At 33.3% G+C, this 21765-nt stretch overlaps 2 protein-coding genes across 2 annotated transcripts; both read left to right on the top strand.

The window, feature by feature from the left end:
- Positions 1–2016: 2016 nt before the first annotated feature.
- LOC116143634 (protein ENHANCED DISEASE RESISTANCE 2-like) lies at positions 2017–10788 on the top strand. Its single transcript, XM_031429096.1, has 21 exons — positions 2017–2344; positions 4076–4150; positions 4264–4317; positions 4398–4463; positions 4544–4605; positions 4827–4957; positions 5036–5082; positions 5157–5254; positions 6001–6096; positions 6200–6264; positions 6356–6427; positions 6754–6900; positions 7030–7325; positions 7681–7744; positions 7882–8057; positions 8405–8506; positions 8594–8644; positions 8762–8905; positions 9581–9674; positions 10005–10039; positions 10483–10788. Exons 1-21 carry the CDS (start codon positions 2186–2188, stop codon positions 10573–10575), a joined length of 2127 nt encoding a protein of 708 aa, XP_031284956.1. The 5' UTR covers positions 2017–2185; the 3' UTR covers positions 10576–10788.
- A 3533-nt stretch (positions 10789–14321) lies between these two features.
- Positions 14322–21047, top strand: LOC116143625 (protein-tyrosine sulfotransferase-like). Its single transcript, XM_031429088.1, has 14 exons — positions 14322–14566; positions 14684–14755; positions 15442–15604; positions 15705–15776; positions 16549–16837; positions 17628–17768; positions 17980–18084; positions 18196–18337; positions 18961–19010; positions 19123–19191; positions 19293–19412; positions 20094–20216; positions 20788–20814; positions 20907–21047. Exons 2-14 carry the CDS (start codon positions 14707–14709, stop codon positions 21045–21047), a joined length of 1491 nt encoding a protein of 496 aa, XP_031284948.1. The 5' UTR covers positions 14322–14566; positions 14684–14706.
- Positions 21048–21765: the final 718 nt, after the last annotated feature.

The raw sequence follows: 21765 nt of genomic DNA, 5'->3' as shown, positions 1-21765 counted from the left end.
TCATGAAAAAAAAAAATATAGTTTGATCATATGGACTAAAATTTATTTTTTTATTTGATCCAATTGATTGGTCTACAAACAATAATAATCAAGTCAAACGGAGTTGGCTCCCACTTTTGTCTTCAAAGGATGATTTATTTATTTTTACTTAAATCCATATTATATTTTTATAAAAATATATTCACAATAATTATTTTAATAATATGCAGCTCATTTATTAAGATGAGAATATGTGTAAAAAAAAGAGGTGGCATGTAATTATATCAATCATGATAGCGGGTTATTTGTGAAGAAAGTCAAGATAAATCATTTGTTTCAAGTTGCGTGTTTCCAACTTGAGGCAATTAGTATTAATGTTAATTATGATTATCTTAATACTTATTACTTAATTTAAATAATGAAAAGAAAAAAAATTAAATCTAGACTATAATAGTAATATTATTTATTTTCTTCTGGATAAGCTCTAATGAGAAATAATAAATCTACGCTTTATATATAGTGATTATGATGAATTTGATTAAAAGAATAAAATCTACTTTTTAGAGGAAATGTTATCATATTTAATGCTTATAACATAAAGTTTTTAATTTCATTCATCCTAAAAATGAAATATATGATTAAAGCACTACATTGTAAATATTGACAAATACAATTAGTCACATCTTTTATGATTGTGCAAAAGATTTTGATATTGATTTTTTTTTTTTTTTAAAGATTTCTATTTAACAGACAAATTGACCTATTGCAAATTCTTACACGACAACACTTCCAAAATTAAACCCAACTGCAAACTTACCTTAAAAAGATTAAAATCATTTAAGGGATTACAATTACCTCTTGATCAATTTTAGTGTTACCAGTAGTGATTATAACGACTCAATAACGAAACCAGAAGCAATTACCTTAAAATAATATTTATTTGTTGCACAAAAAATTAAAAGTTATTATAATTATGCTGCAAGTAGACTTGAGTCTCCCAAGGGCATATCCAACTCAATGCCAGAACACCGAAATGGTGTGAAAAATGTGTTCAAATCTAACATCAAACACTACATCAAATTGGTGTAAGTAAACAGTATCACGCCTGTTCACTTACACCAATTTGGTGTGGCAATGTTTATATTTTATAAAATATATTTTATTTTCTTATTTTTGTTATTTATATTTATGTTAATTTGATTATTATTTATAATAATAAATTCATAATAATTATATAATTCAAAAAATGATGAAAAATAAAAAAATGATGTATCAATTGAGAATTAGATGAAAGTGCCAACTCCTGAAGTTGCAAAATTGTTGTAAATGAAAATGTCCGATTTTAAAATTTTATTATTCGATATAGACAAATCAATGATACGAGGCTCACTATGTTCTTCAAAATGCATTAATTGATCATTGTGGGAAAAATATACTAATTCAGAAAATTAAATACTATCAATAAAATTTACTTCTTTGGTGTGTCTTTTTTTTTTTTTGATATTTTATAATAGATGAAATGTTTTTCTATATTAAATATAATGTTTATTTGATTAAATAAATATTTAATTTTATTAAATTAGTATAATTTTTAAAATAATTATTATTTAATAAAAATATTATTTTTAATATTTAATTAATATATATATAAAAATAATTAGTAAAATAGATTAATTATTAATTATTAATAAAAAAAATAAAAAAGAGAATATGCATGGAATGAGTTTAAAGATATAATAATAAAATATACTAAAAATTATACCAATTTAGTCTGAAACTTGCACTACTCTGATGTTTGTGACGAAGATGGTCCAAGAAGAAAAAATAAAAAAAATTGCCAAACTCAACTCCCAAACTCTCAAATCTCAATTCAAGAAGAAGGACAATGGAGTAATTTTACATAAAATATTCGGCAGTCAATCTTTGTCTGATATACGCACGCACTCGTCAAGCCAAATCAGTTTCATTGCTTTAACAGAGAGAAAACACAGACTCAACCAAAACTGAAGAAATACAGAAGAGTCTAGAGAGAGAGAGAGAGAGAGAGAGAGAGAGAAGGAAACAGTCTTTCTCTTTCTTTTAATCAATTTCCTTTACAACCCTCTCTGTCTTCAACTGATGATCACTCACACTTTTTTTTCTTGAATTGTAAACATTTTTGTTTATTTATTCAATTCTATTTGTTCGTTCTTGTTGAGAGAGAGAGATGGATTTGTCGCAAATCAAGAACGATGGTACAATGGAAGGTTGGTTGTACCTAATTCGTTCGAATCGGATTGGATTACAGTATTCAAGAAAACGGTATTTCGTTCTTGATGATCATCATCTCAAGAGCTTCAAGTCTGTACCGGATTCTGAGAACCAGGTTTTTTTTTTTCTTTTTCTCTTTCTTTCTAACTTCAAATTTTTTAATTTAGATTCTGGTCAAGTCAATGCTGTAGCAAACTTCGGAAAATGCTGTATTACCGGGACCGTAGTGTTACCGGCGTCACGAGTTCTTGTAACTCGCAATAATCGTCGTTTTCCGTAAGCTCAAGGCAACACTTGCAGTACATGTTGTAAATTGTAATACATGAATCCTACAACATTATTTTAGTGATAGAAAACAATCGGATCACATGTTTAAGTAACTTATTACGCAATATTAGTATCGTTTATAACGTGTGATTCATTTTTATGTGGCAACTTTATGAGTTATTTTTTTATTAATTTATTTAGTTTTGGGTATGCGATATTGGATTTGCTTTTATGTGTGTGGATGCAACCACTTTTGATTGCCAGTTGTGTTTTCCATTGTATTGTGATAGTGTTAGGTACTTAAACGTGGGCTACTTGAATGTGGAGTTTTATTACTTACCCAATTTAGTTATGGCTTTTCTTTCTTTGGTTTTGGCATAGAACGGTTGAGCGTTTTGGATATTATTACATGTCATACTAAAATTGCTTCATTTGAAGTGATTGGTTTTCATTTTTGATCTTGCCTGGAGTACTAGGCAATGAAAATAACGTAGTTTTTTATTCAGTTAAAACCTGTGTTAATGTGAATGAAATTGCTTAATTACTAGTTTTTACTCTTGAAGGCTTTGGGGGAAAGTGACTGGGCCTCTGGGAAAGCAAACGTTTTCCTTGTGTTGCTGACTTTGGGGTTTTGCTTTTGTCTTTTCTGGGGGAATTGATCCTTTAAATTCACTGACTTACATATTTTGAAGGTTCTTTTATCTGAATATGGTCGTTTGAAATTTCCCTTCATTCAAAGAATGATGAGTTTTGAGTTTCCTATCAACTTGTCATGTATAGCAAATTTCTGCTTTAGCATTTAGTTGTTTCAGTAGTCTTTGTTTAAGATTCTACCGCTGGGTAACATTTCAACTCTGAGGTTGAATAAATGATGTGATTAAAATACTTATGGAGAAAAAAATAGTCCAATGTAAACTTAGGTATATCATATTTACTTTGCTGATACTCTTTCTTTTTTGGGAAGCAACTATACTTTCCTGAGTGTCATCCACTACCTGGCCCACCTGGTGCCTCTTAGGTGCTTGAAGTTGATTTATGCACACCTGGTGCCTCTTAGGTGCTTGAAGTTGATTTATGCACTTACTAGGAGAAAGATGGTAGATGGTAAGTGGGAAATAAACCAAAGGTTCACAAATCCAAAAATATTTAAGGGTGCTGTGTCAAAACATCAAAGAGTTTGCAATCAAATTGGACCAAAGCAGTAAAGAGTTTGTAGAGCTATTTTAAAGTAACCATCTCAATACCTATCAGGTTTACATAGAATGAGTACAATTATCTCAATAAACACACACCCACACCAGATACGACTCTATAAAATTGGTAATAAGTTTCATTTCCTTTGTTCAGTATATTTATCGTGTACATAAACAGAGTGAGTGCTTTTTCTAAATTCTATTAAGGCTTTGATCACAAAATGAATCTGAATGTTTTTTTTTCTTAGTTGTGCAGTCTGTTTTTTCACAGATTCTCTAATTTGTTTCCCATGAGAATGTTCTTTTGTTAAAAATTTTGTGGTCTGGTATTTAACATTGTTGTTTGGTATATTAACTAAGAAGAAAAACCTTGATATGCCTGTCAGGAACCTGTTAAAAGTGCAATTATAGATTCCTGCATTCGCGTTACAGACAATGGGAGAGAAAACATCCACAGAAAAGTATGTCAAAGTGCTGTTTTTGTTTACTGGTTCCTGTTTCGCAGTTTGTATTTTCTGATAAAGTTTTTGGTATTGATACTTTTGTAAAGTAAGCTCTTTCTTGCAATGTGCAGGTATTCTTCATATTTACGCTTTATAATACTTCTAATCATCATGATCAACTTAAGGTAAGGTAATTGTCTTTTTAAGTTATTGTAAACTTTATATAACATTTTCATGTATAGGTTATGGTATTTTAATGTCATAGCTAGGAGCAAGCAGTCCTGAAGAAGCAGCTAAATGGATTCATTCATTTCAGGAAGCCGCTTTAAAGGTTCCAAACATCTTTATTTTGTTGAGGTACAGCAGAAGTGTGTCTGTAATACAGAAGATTAATACTTATCTGTTTTTCAGGTTGCTCCATATCAAGGAGATAATCTTGTTGGATACTCAAATAGACCTTGGGAGTCTTTCAGGTACACTGAATCTGAATATAGTGCAAGCAATCAGTGTAATTTTGCAATATATACTATCTACTGCCTTTTCTGTTACTAGCCTTTTCACCAGAAACAGTTCTGTTGGAATTTTAGAGAAAGCTATTCGTTGTAGGCTATGGCTGATATTTGTGGATTCAGAACATTGTCCCATGTACGATGGTCAATTTCTGGTTTTTCAGAGATTTTATTAATGCATGCAGATTGAGCGGTTCCAGTAGGGCAAATCGCATTAGATCTGTAGACTGGACTCTATGTTCAACAACACAAATGGATCAAGTGACACCTGATGTTATCGCACCTTCACCTTGGACAATCTTTGGTTGTCAGAATGGTGCGTACAAAATTAAAAATGTGCTGTTCGATTTTAGCTCGCACAAGTTGCATGCCTGAAATCATGAGTGTAATGCAGGTTTGCGGCTGTTTAAAGAAGCAAAAGATAGGAATTCTCATGGGAAGGTTGGTAGCTTTTTCTTTTTGACCATTTAGATTTTTACAATGCAGCAATAATTTATATATTTTTCTCTCTGCAGTGGGATGATCATCCTGCAATAATGGCTGTTGGGGTGGTGGATGGAGCTTCAGAAGCCATTTTCCAAACACTCATTTCTCTTGGTCCCTCAAGATCAGAGTAAGTTTTCTTGATGCATTTAATTTTTATATTTTTACAAGGTTGAAGTGATAAGTGATAACTTATATGGGTGCAGAATTTTGTACTTGGATTCATAACACCTTTAAAGATAAATAGGCATTTTCCCGTGAATTGATCCTTTTTCATCAAACAAAACTATATGTTGTAAGTTTATATGTTAGTGATTACATATTTTTAGATTATGGCACCTTAGGAAGACACAACACAGAATATATTTGTTTAGTGACCATATCCATGAGCAAAGGCATCTGATGCAAAACCTGGAACGAAAGGTTTTATTTTAGGAACTATTTTGTTTTTGGGACTTTGCCAATAAACCATAATTGTATATTCATATAAGAAAACCAAATATAACTCAAAACAGGTAATAATCAACTCAAACAACTAATATCTGAACATTCATAAATATAAACATGTTTCCTTAAATAAATTAGACTTTAGGTTCCTGGTCTTTCTTTACGGCCTAGAGAGCTTCCTCTGTGCAGATAGTGTATACTACTGAGATTAAAACCTTGTCGTCTATCCTGTAACATTAGATGACTCTAATGCACTTCCAATTAAAAATTGATTTTTCCCAGTGAAGTCCTATTAAAATGCTACCACCTGACTGAAGATTATTATCCCGGAGCTATGCAGAATTGTAGTACTGTTATAAAGTAATTCATCTTTGTTCTTCTAGAAATTTACATTTGTTACCAGAAGTAACTTGGCAAATTGGCTTGCAGATGGGACTTCTGTTTCTACAAGGGTAGTGTCGTTGAACACCTTGATGGTCATACTGATATTATACACAAGCAGTTATATGGTGATTGGTTACCATGGTCAGATTCTAGGCTGTATTATATATAGTCAGTGTTCTTTTAACATAGATGCCTAGTAGTTTACATTCATTTGTAATTGTTGTCATTTACATGTAATTTGCAGGGGAATGAAAAGAAGAGATCTCTTGTTGCGGCGTTATTGGAGAAGGGAAGATGATGGGACATATGGTTGTGATGTTGTTGAGGAATTTCTCAAATAATTATATACCCCTAACTGATTTGGATTAGACATAACTTTCTTTGGTTTATTTTGTTGCAGTTATACTCTACCATTCCGTGTTTCATAAGAAGTGTCCACCCCAGAAAGGCTATGTTCGTGCCTGCCTTAAAAGTAACGTATGCTTACAATTTAGAAGGAAAAGATAATTTACTTTATTTTTCAGAATTTCTTGCATGCATGCTATGTAAAAATAAATGTATAATGAATGATCTGTTGCTTAATAATTATTTTGATAATGATAGTAATGGTACTTTTCTTTTTTAATCATTTTTATCATCATCTATCATTGTGATTTTGGTTCAGTGTGTGTCAGATGTTGTATCTTTTGAATCCTCTGGTGATGAGAGGTCCTTATACATATTTTTATTTTTTTGGGTGAATGCATATCAAAATTGTCAAGGGAAAAATAACAGATAATATTTTACACTCTCTTGCAGGTGGGGGTTATGTTGTATCTCCTGTGGACCAAGGGAAAAAATCAGTTGTAAAGCACATGCTTGCTATTGATTGGAAATTCTGGAGATCTTATCTACAGCCATCTTCAGCACGATCTATTACCATCAGCATGCTCGGAAGACTTGCTGGTAACCTTTAACTGCTCATATACACTTGCATTAATGTGATTTCACTTAAAAAACCTTTGAGGCGACTAATTACAATTTTACTGTTATTATTGTTGTTGTTGTTAATTGTTATTCTATTGGTATTTGCAGCATTACGAGAACTTTTTAGAGCAAAGCAAGGAAATTATTCTTCTGATTTTTCATCGGGAGAGTTAGCTAGAAATGTTAGGTTGCTTCATATGGAAGAGGATAGCACAGTTGGTGTTCGAACACTGACAGAAGATGGGCAACCCAAGGAAAACATAAGTGAAGAGATGGATGAACATGCAAGCCTGGTTGGCTTAAATGATGCTGCTGATGAGTTCTTTGATGTTCCAGAACCATCCGACTATGACGATATAGAAAATGGCTGGACTTCTGATTTTGGTCCAGAAATTTACTCTCAGGTATCAGCTTTGTCAAACAATTTCTTGTACCTTCTCACTGTCAAAGACAATTTGGAGTTGTTTTTAAGGACATTTTGCATGAGTCACATTGCGAAATGGATGCATACTTGCATTAGTTTTGTTAAATTTGTCAGCACATAAGGTGCAAACTTTTTTCTTGAATCTTATGGGTTTAAAGTTAAAACTAGTTGTATGATGATGATGATTCTGAATATTCTACCCATCCATTTTCTTCTCTTCTCTCAAGCCTTTTGGCATGAAAATTTCAGTACTAGCATAAGCTACATATCCCATAAGCTCCAGATATTGCTTATTTTGATTTTCTCACTGGAGTCTATGACAATGACAATTGCAGGATACACGTCAACCAAGATTATCAACAGCTGCAGGTTTTGTGAAAAAATTGCATGATCTTGCAGGTGATTTTGGTTTGGGTTACAAATATTCAGCTTAAAATTTTAGTTCACTGAAAAAGAAATTTGCTTCTGCCTTGTAGTTGTATATGGTTTTCTGCTTTTCTGAACTGTTGATGACAAGCTACTTCTATGTGTCACAGTTCAGACGAGGGGCTATATGGACTTACAAGGGATGTCAAGGGAAGACAGTATGTCATGCTGTTATGGAACTACTCTTCAAAAGGATCCAACTTGTACTATGCCTTGCAGTTGGACATCAACAGATCCCTCTGCATTTTTAATTCGTGGAAAGAATTACCTGCAAGACCGTCAAAAGGTACGAGCAGCAAAGTTATTAATAAAAAAGCGGCCACTGTCTGAAAAAAGTTTTGCTTTGTATCTTTTGTATTATGTTCATCATTCCCACCTACTGGAGAGGTGAAATGTGGTCTGGGTTTGCGTGATCTTGCATCATATTAATTTAATGGTAACTGATCTATGTTAGCTTGCATTTTTCTTCTCCTGCTATCTATGTTCCTTGTTTATGAAGTTTCTAAGACCAATCAGTCTTGGGTTTACTCTGTTGAATTTGTTCTTGTTCCTTGTGATCATCCTGAATTCTCAATTGGAAATGTTAACTCCCCACCTGCAGTTCTTATTTTATCTATTATCATCTTTTCCCAGGTGAAGGCGAAGGGCACCTTAATGCAAATGGTTGCTGCCGATTGGCTGAAATCGGACAAGCGTGAAGATGATCTTGGAGGCCGTCCAGGGGGAATTGTTCAGGTTGATCTTTCATCACTGTAAATTGCTCTTATGTTTCAAGATTTCCTAGCCATTCATTGCAGACGTTTTACAAGCTCTTTTCTACAGAAATATGCGGAGCAGGGTGGTCCAGAGTTCTTTTTTATTATAAACATACAGGTAGATTCAGTTTTTGGTTTACACCCAACTCAAGTCAATAAATTCTTGAGTTATATTATACGATTGATTATTCTGCGTTTAGATTTTAGAATGACTAAATGTTTAGATATGAAACAGGTTCCTGGCTCAACCTCGTATAGCCTGGCACTTTATTATATGATGATTACTCCTGTCAAGGATTCACCCTTGCTAGAAAGCTTTATCAAGGGGGATGATACATATAGAAATTCGAGGTTTAAGCTCATACCATACATATCTAAGGTTTGTAAATACAATGGATGTTGCAAATTATCTGTTTTAGAATTTGATAGCACAATTGCGTAAAATTCCACTGCTTGATTACTTAATGTGTCGTATTTTTATTTATTTATTTCTAAAGTATTAAATATGATGCTGAAATATCTCTCTCTTACCAATCCATTCGATTGCTTGTTTATGGAAGTACTTGGTGATAAATGGGCTGGGGTAGGACCTTGGTGATAAATGAGCTTGGGTAGGACTCAACTCACTCCCGTTCGATTGCTTGTTATGAAAGTACTTGGTGATAAATGAGTACTCAAACCGAAAAGCTAAAGCGTACAGGGGTCCAAACTCATCACACATCCAAACAAACGTGGTTTGATAGCTTGATAAATGAGTTTGGGTAAAACTTACTCCCAAAAGTTAGCTCAAGGAGGAGGAGGGAGTTCAATACACATATCTACACCATAACAGTCTACTAACTTGGTGATGTGGGACAAATTCACTTTAACCCTTGGAATTGATGGTTACTATGGTCCATGTGTATATATTTTCTTTTGCATATGGAGGAACTAGAAATATTCAATTTTGAAAATTTTCTTTCCATTTCTTTTCCAGAGACATTTATTTTGTGCTGCATTAATTCATTCAATGTGACTATAATTCTAGCTCATACTAATTTAACTTGATTCCCAGGGTTCATGGATAGTTAAACAGAGTGTGGGAAAGAAAGCTTGCCCATTGGTCAAGCACTGGAAATTAACTATTCCATGGGAGGAACTACTTGGAGGTATGTTGCAAAATAGTATTTTATGTTGGGAGAAGAGGGCGAGAGTAATTGGTTGAATTATTTACGTATATAAATGAAGACGTTCAAATGTTGTTTCTTGACTTCAGATACTACATATTTGGTTATATTTATGTTTAGGTTGATGAAATTCATATTATGCAAGTACTACACTTGTTGAGTACTGCAATATTTCAACCGCATAAATTTGACAAGTGTTTACTAGATAGACTTTGTGCTAAGAGAAGAGCTCTTTCAATGTCTAAACATTATATGGCATGGGAAATTACGTTTGCAACATGTGATTTTTGACATTCATTAATTTCATTTCAGTCGGGATTGATATTGGATCTTCACAGTTGCAAGGGGTGTGGTTAGTCTGTTCTTGGTTACCAACAACATGTTATTGAAATGGCATTTTTGATACAGGTAATTCCAATCTATTTTCCGTTACCGTAACCAAAGGTTCTACCCCTTCATGTTTGTTGCATACCCTGGCACAAACATATTGGAAAAGCTAAAGCTTTTTGATTTTAATCATGAATCAAGCCAAGTAAACTAAAGTTTTTCCCCGGATGTGGATAAATTTGAGTTGTAAATGAAGGAAATATGTGTACACACGTTTATGTTTGGTTGTGCAATTCCGACCTTTGATGACTACCATCCATTTTAAGTACTTAGTGTGGGTAAATTTGAGATTGTAAATGAAGGAAATATGTGCACATAATTTATGTTTGGTTGTGCAATTCTGACCTTTTTTGATGACCTACCATTCCATTTTAAGTACTTATTTTCGATGTTCTTGCCACAGGGTAATACCGAAGAGGAGCTCCCAGAATTTCTTCTGGGGACATGCCGCCTGAACCATCTGGATGCGACGAAATCGGTTCTTGTAAAACCATGAACGTCTCCCTTATCTCATATCTTACTCTCTTTGAAATGAGGATGTGTGTATCTGCCATCAAAGTTACAGAAACTATTCTTTGATTCAATGAAAATTGAACCGGCAGCATCTTCCGATGCCAATCTTTGTACAGATAATTTCTTAAATAGTGCTGAAAATGTTCCTATTAGATTACAATCCATTTATCTAATGAAAATACTCAACTTCTCAGCCTATGAGCTATTGAGGAAAACCGTGATCTTGATGTCAGCAGCAAAACGCCAAAAGACAGATGTAATGGATGCAAGTGGCCACCAACAGAATAGTCCACAGAATTAAGGTAAAAAGGGGGTGGTGCCAAGTTGGTGGGGTTGCCCACCCTTTGACTCTTCTAAAACAAATAAAAGTGCCCACATTCCCCGATGCCACTTAGGGAAAACGACAACCTGTTTCACACTGCAACGACAGTTTTTAATTGGTGGAAAAGTGGACCACCCATATCAATGCCATTTGGTTTCTCCCTCATTACCAAATTAACAACTTTTCATCATGTCCCAATTTAAGTTGTTTGTTCTTTTGTTGATTCATGTGCCTTTTTCATTTTCGTGAAGAGTAAACGGCCTTTTCCCACCCAAGGTTTGCTTTAATGACACTTCCCACTTTAAAAGTTTTGAAATACCATTTTTCTATCCAAAGTTTATACTATATTACTATCCAAAATATACTTTACTTTCTCAGTCGACGTTTGACAAGTTACCAAGAGCTAAGGTGAGAGGAGTTTTATAGAGTGGAGGTTGGTGGATTGAATGGTGGTGATCGATTGAATATTCTTTACCGAAATCAGTCGAAAATCAACTAAGAACAGGAAACGCTAGCTTTGTGATGACCGACAATTGGCGAAAAATCCGACAATTGGCGAAAAATCAAGTGTCGGAGTAAATGGGGTTTTATAGAGAGGAGACTAGAGGTTCAAATAGTGGTGACAGTGAGAAATTTTGCTGCCAAAATCAACTTTGGGTAATAATGAAATATAAACTTTGGGTGGAAAAGTGTCGTTAAGGCAAACCTTGGATAGGAAAAAGTCGTTTACTCTTTTCATAAAATACCAATATAACTTAAATGTTTTGAACCCATTCACTAAAAATTCTAACTATATCCTTGACCTCAACTGTTCATTTAGATAACAATGTCATACATTGATATATAATTTATTATAACGACGTAACATTTGGGATTAAAATTTTAGAATATCGGTTAGAGAAGAAGTACACTATTATTCTTTATAAAATTAATATATTGTTGCTCATAGTATCTGTCAAAGAATTTAGACTGGCTCTACTGCTTGGTAATTTAACATCTCCTATCCAATTAGCTAAAAGGGTTTTTGACATAAATTTGTAACACGAATTTTTAGCCCTTAATTCAATGTAATAAGATAATCTAGATGAAGAATTATAGTTAATTACTATTAATCTATGAATTTATGCTACAAATTTTAAAAATTCGTATTACAAAATGCGAGGACATAATACTTATACGAATAAAACTATGTGCACTAACCAATGAGTACTAATCCAAGTACTAACATTGGAAATTTGAAATTCCCTCTAATTTTTTTTTTCAAATTTCCAATGTTAGTACTTGAATTAGTACACATTGATTAGTGCACATAGCATTACTCTANTTCATATTTAAGGCACTCAAACTTTGAAGAATAAAAAAAGTTTCTATATCTTATAATATTTTAATTTTGATCCGACTTAAATTCTTTTTGGCCTCACAAAATTTTATTGTAAATTTATAACTTAAATGTTTTGAACTCATTCACTAAAAATTCTGACTATATCCTTGACCTCAACCGTTCATTTAGATAACAATGTCATAGATTGATATATAATTTATTATCTTGGCTTCTCATGCAGATATCAAAACTACATTAAAGTACATATCATTTGGGATGAAAATTTTAAAATATGGTTAGACAAGAAGTACAATATTATTCTTTGTAAAATTAATATATTGTTACTCATAGTATCTGTCAAAGATTTTGGACTGGCTCTACTACTTGGTAATTTAACATCTCCTATCCAATTAGCTATAAGGGTTTTTGACATAAATTTGTAACACGAATTTTTAGCCCTTAATTAAAAACCATTTTGGATACAATTGCCCTTACTAAATAACAATTACCCCACCCTTCTACATTTGAGAAATTAGCTAAAACATCCCAGTCACAAAAGAGTTTAAAAGTTAATAAAATACCCCCAGCCACCCAAGACTACTGTCGATCACCTGCGTCAATCATTGTAATGTTGCACAATCGGTAGGATCTGACTGGTCATGCACCAATAAGGACTTTTCCTCACAGATCTATGGCCGGAAACTACCATATTTGGCGTTTCTATGCTCATTTTATGACTAAAGATGTGGCTGTGAGATGACCATAGATCTGGCTATTTTCTGGCCATGGATTTGTGATCCATGGCCATTTTTGCCTTTGCCCGAGCACGACCGACCACATACGGCCAGTCATGCACCATTCCGTCGACTGTCGACGGTGGTGGTTGACTGCCGGTAGTGGCTTGGGGTGGGTGAGGGTGATTTTGCTAAAATTAAAGTTTTATGTGATTAGGGTGTTTTAGCACAATTTTAAATATAGAGGGTTAAAAAAAAAATATTATTATATTAATATTTAAAAATGAGAACAATTTAATAATCTATATAACATACCTACCCCTTTATATTCCCAACCAAAATATATTATTCATCAATTTATTCAAACGAACCAAATACATTTTCTAAACATTTTTGTTAATTTTGAAGGTGATTTTTTTCTATTCATATAATATACCCAATGATAAAATATTATGAGCAGTGTTAGTCTTACAAAGACAAATACAAAGGGGGCATACAAAGACAATTATTATCCTCGATCTTCATGATTTCTCTCTCTCTTTCTCTTTTACCGTTCTTTCTTTTTTTCTGACGTCACTTTATAGCCTTTTTTGTCAATTAGGGGTGTTCAAAAGAACCGGTTAGAACCGGAACCGACGGGTACCCTGGGTTTGGTTCTGGTTCTGGTTCCTACCCAGAATCAATCGTTAATGGGTAGGTTCCGGTTCCAAATTTTTGGAACCGTTACTATGCGATTCCGGTTCCAGTTCCTATAGTTAGGAACTAGAACCAGAACTGGAACCAGGAACCAGGAACCAAGCCTAATATAAAATAAAATTAAATATTAGGGGGCTTAATAAAAAATTTTGTAGAAAAAGTAATGTGAATACATTTATATTTATATTTCATAACATTTAAAGTAAGTTGGTTTGACTTTTGAGAATCTACCTTTACAAAGTAATGGAGTTTGTAATTTTGAATTTATAATTTGTAATTTTATTTTTGTTAACAAGTGCCAGGTGGGGGGGTATTTATAAGTTTTTAAGGGTTTTTTTACCATTTTAAAAACTTTTAGGGGTCATTGTAATTTTACAGGGTACCCAGAACTAGAACCGAAACCGTTGTTACAGGTTCTGGTTCTGGGTACCTAGGAACCGGAACTGTCGGTTCCGATTCTAGTTCCAAATTTCAAGAAACTGTCTGTTCTACTTCTAGTTTTGGTTTCTTTAAAAAGTGTAAGATACTCGAAGCCGAACACCCGTCCTTTATATTGTCTTTTAGGGATAACATTTTTCAAATATTATACAATCGAGACGCCCAATAAATGTTTTTTTTTTTTTTTTTTTGGTTCTCACGGCGTGCGTTTCATACTAAAAAAAGAAACCACCCACCTGCCGGCGCCCATTTAAAACCTCCCCAAAGTTATCATTACAAATTCCTCTATGTTATATTCGCTCGCTCTTCAACTCTGCATTGAGAACCCAAAATCGTTTTTACACAATTCGAGGGTTTCCATTTCCATGCTCTATAACTTTTGATTTAATATATTCTTGTAGGTTACAGTGGGCAACATGGGTGGTGTTAGTTTATGAGCACGAGATCACGAAAATCTATACAGGTTCAACCACATGTTTAATGTTTCATTTCTCTCTCTCTCTCTCTCTCTCTCTCTCTTACTAGTTTCTTTCTTAACAATTTCAAATTGCGTTTATTTACTTGCTTTTTTGTTTTGCAGTGATTTGAGTAGGAATCAGCCCCATGGATACTGCTCTCAAATTTGGTCTTCTGTTGCTGCTTTTCGGGTTTGGTATGTTTTCAATCTTGTTTAGAATTGAAAAAGGTTTTTTTTTTTCTTATGTTTATTATGATGGTTGGGCTCATGAGTATTGAATGAAATTGTTGATTTGTTAGAAAGATTGATTCTGAATTTTAGAAACGAAAGGCATAAATTTGATTGAATTTTGTGGAATAGTCTCGTCTTCCCTTACCCCAAATGTTGATTCGCTGTTGAGTGTTATTACTTATATTTTGCATTTTAGAAATTAAACACAAACTTGATTGAGTTTTACCTTACCTCTAGTGCTGATTGAATATTCAGTACCATTAATAATCATTGTCGCTCTAACTTGATCGCTTCCACCCATACATCAAATGTAGATATCACTGTCCCAGTGCCATCTTTGCCACATTTAGTTTATAATTATTATTATTTTGTTACCTAAATGAATGACCTTGATTTCTCTTTACTGAATAAGCTCTTCTAGATGGTGAGAATAAATTAGTTTTTAGTTTTGTAATTAGGACGGCAGAAACATATTAGAAAGCTGACTAGGGGCTTTGCTAAATTTGAATTTTCTGTTACTAATTATTGATATGTTGATATGAAGTAAAACCCTTTTGAATTTCCTTTATTATTTTTATTTTGACCTCAAAATGTTTATTTCTAGTGTTAATTGTAGTGCAATATCTGACACTTTTGAGTTTCTTTTACAGTGAATGCTTCTACAGTAACTGATTTTGGGCACTGTGAAAGAGTTGTCAAAAAGTGGGCACTTTCTTCTCTTGATCAAGAATTAAAACAAGACAAACACACCCTGCAAGATTTGTTGTTCTTTCTACATGTTCCCAGGACAGGAGGGCGCACTTATTTCCATTGGTAATTCCCTCAGGATGTAATGATAGTTACTCTGAAATTAGGGTCCAGCATTTTAAAAACCTTATTAATTTCTGCTTTGGGTAATTTGTTATTGTTGCAGTCTTCTGAAAAAGTTGTACTCTAGCTCTCTAGAATGCCCCCGTTCTTATGACAAGTTGCGGTTTGATCCAAGGTATCATCGTGTTGTCCTGTGTTCTGATATTTATGCTAGGCGTTATATGATTAAAATTCTATTATTCATTTGATGGTTTTACTTTTTATCAAATCATTGAACCTTCTGTAGCAAATAATATTGATGTTACTTCATTGTGTTTTACTAGGAATTTAGATTTACCTGTAGTTTGTTGGATGAAACTGATTTGGTTTAGAGATTTAGAGGTTAAGGGTGCTTATTGAAAAATAGAGAAAACTCTGAAGAAAGGAGAGACCTTTTAATTTATAAACATTTATATGTGTGGGGGAAAGAAATTGGTTTGAATGTTTGTAGAGAGAGATGAAAATTATTGATGCAACCATTGAGTATGGCACTCAAGTTGAACATTTTTAGTAGAATATTGGTAGAATAGAAAAATTGTGGGGAAAAAAAAAAGGTCTATTAGTGGGATTTAAGGTTCTTTAGGAATTATTCTAAAGCACTTTTCTTCTTATTCTTTTGAATGGAAGATTTTTCTAGAAATTAAGTTGAATAGGGTTTGTGTTTGTTTATATTACTACACGGTGGAGATGACAAGTGTGACTGTTGCTTAAGTGTACTAGGTTAACTTGTAATTAACTAGTTTTCTTCAAAATGTTCGGGGGAAGAGACAATCTTTTAGCATCTGTAAGTCATAACTATAGCAAAAGAACTAGATATTTCTAATTTGTTATGAATGAAACTATCATAAATTTTAATTAGTATGTACTTATATGGCTTTTTAATTGCTGCAATTTTGTTACCTGTGCAGCAAAACTAACTGTAGATTGTTGGTCACTCATGATGACTATAGCATGATGTCCAAACTTCCAAAAGAGAAAACTTCAGTGGTGACGATACTTAGGAATCCAATTGATCGTGTATTTAGCACTTATGAATTTTCAGTAGAAGTTGCTGCTAGATTTTTGGTGCATCCTAACTTAACTTCTGCCACACAAATGGCTAAACGCTTGCGCTCTAAAAGTTCTGGAGTCAGCACTCTTGATATATGGCCATGGAAGTATTTGGTTCCATGGATGAGAGAAGACCTGTTTGCTCGGGTACGTTTGTCTTGTATTTTTCTGTTGGATTTTTTTTTTTTTTAATTCTTATTTCTTTTTACAGGCTATTCAATTTTCTTTTTCTTCACATAGTAGTCCATGAGAAATCCTTTGTTATGCACATCATGAAATACAATTTTTATTTTAAATTCCTTTTTAATTACTTGACTCTAAATTTTGGGCTAGGGCTGCTTCTATAGGTGGGTTTGACAAACATCATTGGGCTGAACTCATAGGGTTGGATTGGAGTGAACAGAAATGGAATGGATTAGATTTTATAGGACTTTGTTAAACATCATATTATATTGTGTTTGCTGATGTATTATACTGGACAAGATTATTTATATGATTAATAAATTCAAAATTTACTATATAAGTAATTTGAATAAAAATCAATGAAATACTTAACCTTTAATTTTAATTCAATTATTAATTATATTTATTTAAAAGGAATATTAATAAGTACGTATTTTGTCAAGTTATTATTAAAATTGTTAGACATTTACAATTTTTAATAATATTAATTAATAAGTCACGTTAAATTATTAAATTACATTTCCGCCTGCACATGTTTGTGCAAAACCAGCTCTGGGAAGTGCCCACAAGATAGTGCGATTCCAGTGCACTAAAAACTAGGAAAGGACTTTAAATAGTCCTGTGGATCTCCAAGCACTGGTTAAAAAAAAATTATTAATGCTGTGCGGTGTTTTTGTGTTGTCCAATATGGTGTAATAAACACCCCCAATAGTAATTATGATGAAGTTTTTACGTATTCTACTTTGATGAACAGAGAGATGCCCGAAAACAGAAGGTCACAGTGGATGTTAACGGCAATGATTCATACAACATGGAGGATTTTGTAATGCCATTACAAGATTTCATCAATAAACCAACTGCTTGGGATATTATTCACAATGGAGCAACATTTCAGGTATTCTTCCTCATGGTTTATCTTTGTCATATTCTGTTCTCGTGAATTATTTTTCTTTGGTTTAATTTAGGTTGTGCGAGCTACTTATGTGTTGGAAATATTACTAAAAATGGATTATAAAAGAAAATGTTTTTTACTGATTTTCTGATGGGATTGTTAAGGCCATGAGGATTAAGTTGTCAAATTCATCATTGAGTGTTCTCGATAACAGGTTGTAGGATTGACAAACAACTCATATTTAGCAAAATCACATGAAGTTCGCCATTGTGTACAGAAGTTTAAGACTCTTGGTGATTATGTGCTTCAAGTTGCAAAGGTAATTGAAAAGGGTATTAGAGTTGTGGATAATTTTATGTCATAATATTGTTTTTCTGATAATTTCTCTCCTTATGGTTGCAATCATGGTAGATACTTGTAAATCTTGCAGAAGAGGTTGGATGAAATGCTATATGTTGGTCTCACAGAGAACCATAGAGAATCTGCAAACATTTTCGGGAAGGTGGTTGGTGCACAGGTCATTTCCCAGATGGTAGCATCAAATTCTAGTATAGAGGGTAACAACAAATCAGGTTAGTTTGACAAAACATAATTCTATTTCTAAATTTTGGGATTAACCACCTCTGAAGGGCTTGCATATGTTGCAAATATCAAAAAAAATATTGGGACTTATCAGATGCTATTAGACACTTGGTTGAAATAACATTAGAAAAGATAGCAGTTCTAGAGTTTAACCATTTGGAAGAAACCAAGTCCATTAACCATTGATAACACAGGTTAACCAGAAGCAAACTTGTTCTACTGATAAAGCTGTGTACAGCTGCACATTCACATATCTAAGGGACTAAGAGTAAAGACTGGTCAAGAAACCTCTAATATTGAAAGAGTAGAAAAGTCACAACTGGAATTCTTAATTATGGGAAATGGTTTTCACAATCTTTTGCTTTTGTTCAGAACTTCCTCATTTGCACTATTTTCTAATGTTCCATTCCTGATTGGTATGCTTGTATGGGCAAAAATATGGTTTATTATTTCATAGCATAAACTAAAATGTGGAATCTGGACATCTTGGGATTTCACTGTTTCATAAGTTGCATTGGACTTCATAAATATTTCCGTATTTTCGTTTCTAATTGGATTGAATTGAATTGGGTGTAGTTAGCTCTTTATTTGATTCACTCTTCTTGTGCTACAGAACATAGCTCTTCATTTTCAGATCCTGAGCCTGATAGCAATTATCATCAGGTGGTAGCATGTACTTTTGCATTTTTGTTATAAGACTTTTGGTAATTGGACATGAATCAAGTAGACTAGCATTCTTACTGTTGCATTTTTACTGTTCCTTCCCATGTGGCAGAATAGCACCTCAGACCAAAAGTCTGCTGAGATCACCTCAAATGAAAAAGTCGAAACAATAAAAGAAAATGTAAGCCTTTTTATTTAATCTGATACCTGACAATATCAAGATGATATGATTTTCCTATTCGAAAATAAAAATAATATTTGCCCTCTTTCATTCTATATTAGATGACTGTTGGAAAGCTTATGCAAGCTTATGAAGTGTGCATTTCTTCCTTACGAAAGTCCCAAGCGACTCGACGCATTAATTCTTTGAAGAGAATCTCTCCGGTGAACTTTTCAAAGGAGGTATGTAAATTCTTTGAATTGGTTGGTTACATGAGTTCTTTTTCCCTGTTTGATTTCTTACATCGGTGATATTTTTTTCTTCTTTCACATTGTGCTTCAAACCAGTTAATCTGAGAGTAGGGATTAAACTAAATTTCTGTTGGTCTTGAAGATCCCGTAAGGGTCAGTAGATAGGATTATAGTTGAAGAATCAAGTTTCTTTCTCTAAATGGTTAGGGATTTGAACTGGAGTTTAATACTAGTCAAGGCCCCCCGGTCAGACCACCCAGACCGTGATGGTTTTGAAAGAGTAATAAACATTTTTTATTTATATGTTGTTACGTTTAAGAAATATAAAGCTTATATCCTAGAGGCTTTTTTCTTCCCTTACAAGTATTTATTCTCCTTACTAATATGAGAGGTGGGCTCAACGATATGATCTTGATATTATTGTTATATGTCACTGGTTTCTTAACTACTGAAAATTGTGAGGTCCATCATCTCTGAGCTTTGGACCTGGTGCTTTTGTCAGGACATTTCTAGGTTATTAAAATAAACTCCTTGCCATGCACATTTCATTCTAAAGCACTTTTGCAATTCTTTTGATTGTGTTGGAGTTGCTTTTGCTCATGTTTGTTGGCTTTGTTTAAACTGTGGTATCCCTTTCCTGCTACTTTTTCTTTGACCCATGAAATTTTGCAGGCACGTCTTCAAGTTCCTGAAGAGGTTCTGCAGCAGATAAGATCACTTAATAGCCTTGATTTAGAGCTTTATAAGTATGCCCTGGACATCTTTGAGAAACAAAAGCAGAAATTAGCTTCAATAGTAAGTCGCCATCTGTGAGAAATTATCCAAGATGCTGATTTCTACCTGTTTTTTTTTTGGCTTTTTAATTCTCTGGTGATACTCAGTGAGTTCCACACTGATAATTGTTAAATTTTTTATTTATTTTTTTATTTTTTTAAACTGGAAACGGAAAAAAAAAAACTGTTTGAGAAAACAAGTTAGAAGAATTTAGAGTGCATAAAGACTTTCTACTGGCATTTTCTGGGTTTGTCCCTAGCTGAGCAAATATACATTTTTATTTTCAGAGCATCAGGTTTTCCTTGGCTTAAATTTTAACAAGCACAATTGCGATTCTTCATGACTGCTTTCAGTTCTTTGTTTATGTTTTAATCTTTCATAGTTACAAAGCAATCAGTAATTGACAGTTTTTGTTACCTTATCAAAATTTGCTTTCGGAGTGATTGATATTTTATTGTGTTGTATATATAAACCACACTTCTATCTTAGCTGTTGACTTTTTGGTTATGGCTACTTTAGATGCATCTTGTGCATGTTTAGAGCTGCTTTCACTTGACATATTTACTGATTTTAATATTTGTACATGGTGCAGGATGAAGTGGGTAGTTCTGGATTTAACGTACTTTCTTTGGCCCACCTCCATTTGGTGTTTAAAGAAATGTTGACACTCTTACATAGTGACCTAATTTGATTAATATTTTTCAATTGCAGGAGAAGCTGGAGAGCATGTTCTACTCTTCTTATGGCATCACGCTTGGACAAGGGCTTTTATTAGGCATTCCCATTTTCTTACTCGTCTTCTTCTTTCTATTTGTAAATGCTAGAAGAAGAACATCAAAAGTTAAAATATAAATGTATGGTTTTTTATATTGACATGTTGCAGAGCAGCACATGCACAAAAATCATTTTTAAAAACTTGAGATTTGTAGAAATCAATCTTCAAAATGCAGTGCCATCCTTGCATCATATCCCATTTCTATTCTCTTGAGATTGATTGGATATTTTCTGTAGCCCCTAATGAAGTTTTGACTTTTGAGTGACTCTGAGCCTTGCATTCTTTGAGGCTTATCCTGGTTGTTGGCGAGGAAACAGATATGTGGGACTGAAACTAACCCCCTGGTGCTGGACGGACTTGTATATCACCTGTTTGATAAGAATCCTAAACCAAAAACCCCACCAGTGATGATGAAATTGAACCGACACTTTGTGTAATTTTTTTAGCCTGCTGCCTCATTTTCTGAAAAAAAAAGCGACTCTTTTAACTAACTCCCTTTGCTTCCAAGCTACATTTCTTCAGCTACAATAAGTAGCAGTACCAACCCTTGGGGTTGGTCTCTCAAGTTTCTATGTTTAATCTTTCTGATCACTTATCCTTATAATACTGTAGCTTATTTGGGTTTGTAGAATGTTTAATAGATTTTGAGGATTAATTGAAGTAAACGTAAGTTGATTTGAATACTCTGATTATAAAAAAATAATAAAAATAAATAATATTGCAATTTATCAGTCTTTTTAGGCATATAAGGTGTTCAATGAATTTTAAATATTAGTTGAGACGAGGGTAAACTGG

Source organism: Pistacia vera, unplaced genomic scaffold (genome assembly GCF_008641045.1).
Source record: "Pistacia vera cultivar Batoury unplaced genomic scaffold, PisVer_v2 Contig1133, whole genome shotgun sequence".
NCBI classification, from domain to species: domain Eukaryota; kingdom Viridiplantae; phylum Streptophyta; class Magnoliopsida; order Sapindales; family Anacardiaceae; genus Pistacia; species Pistacia vera.
Note: the sequence above shows the minus strand (reverse complement) of the source record. Positions and strands in the feature narration are given on the sequence as shown.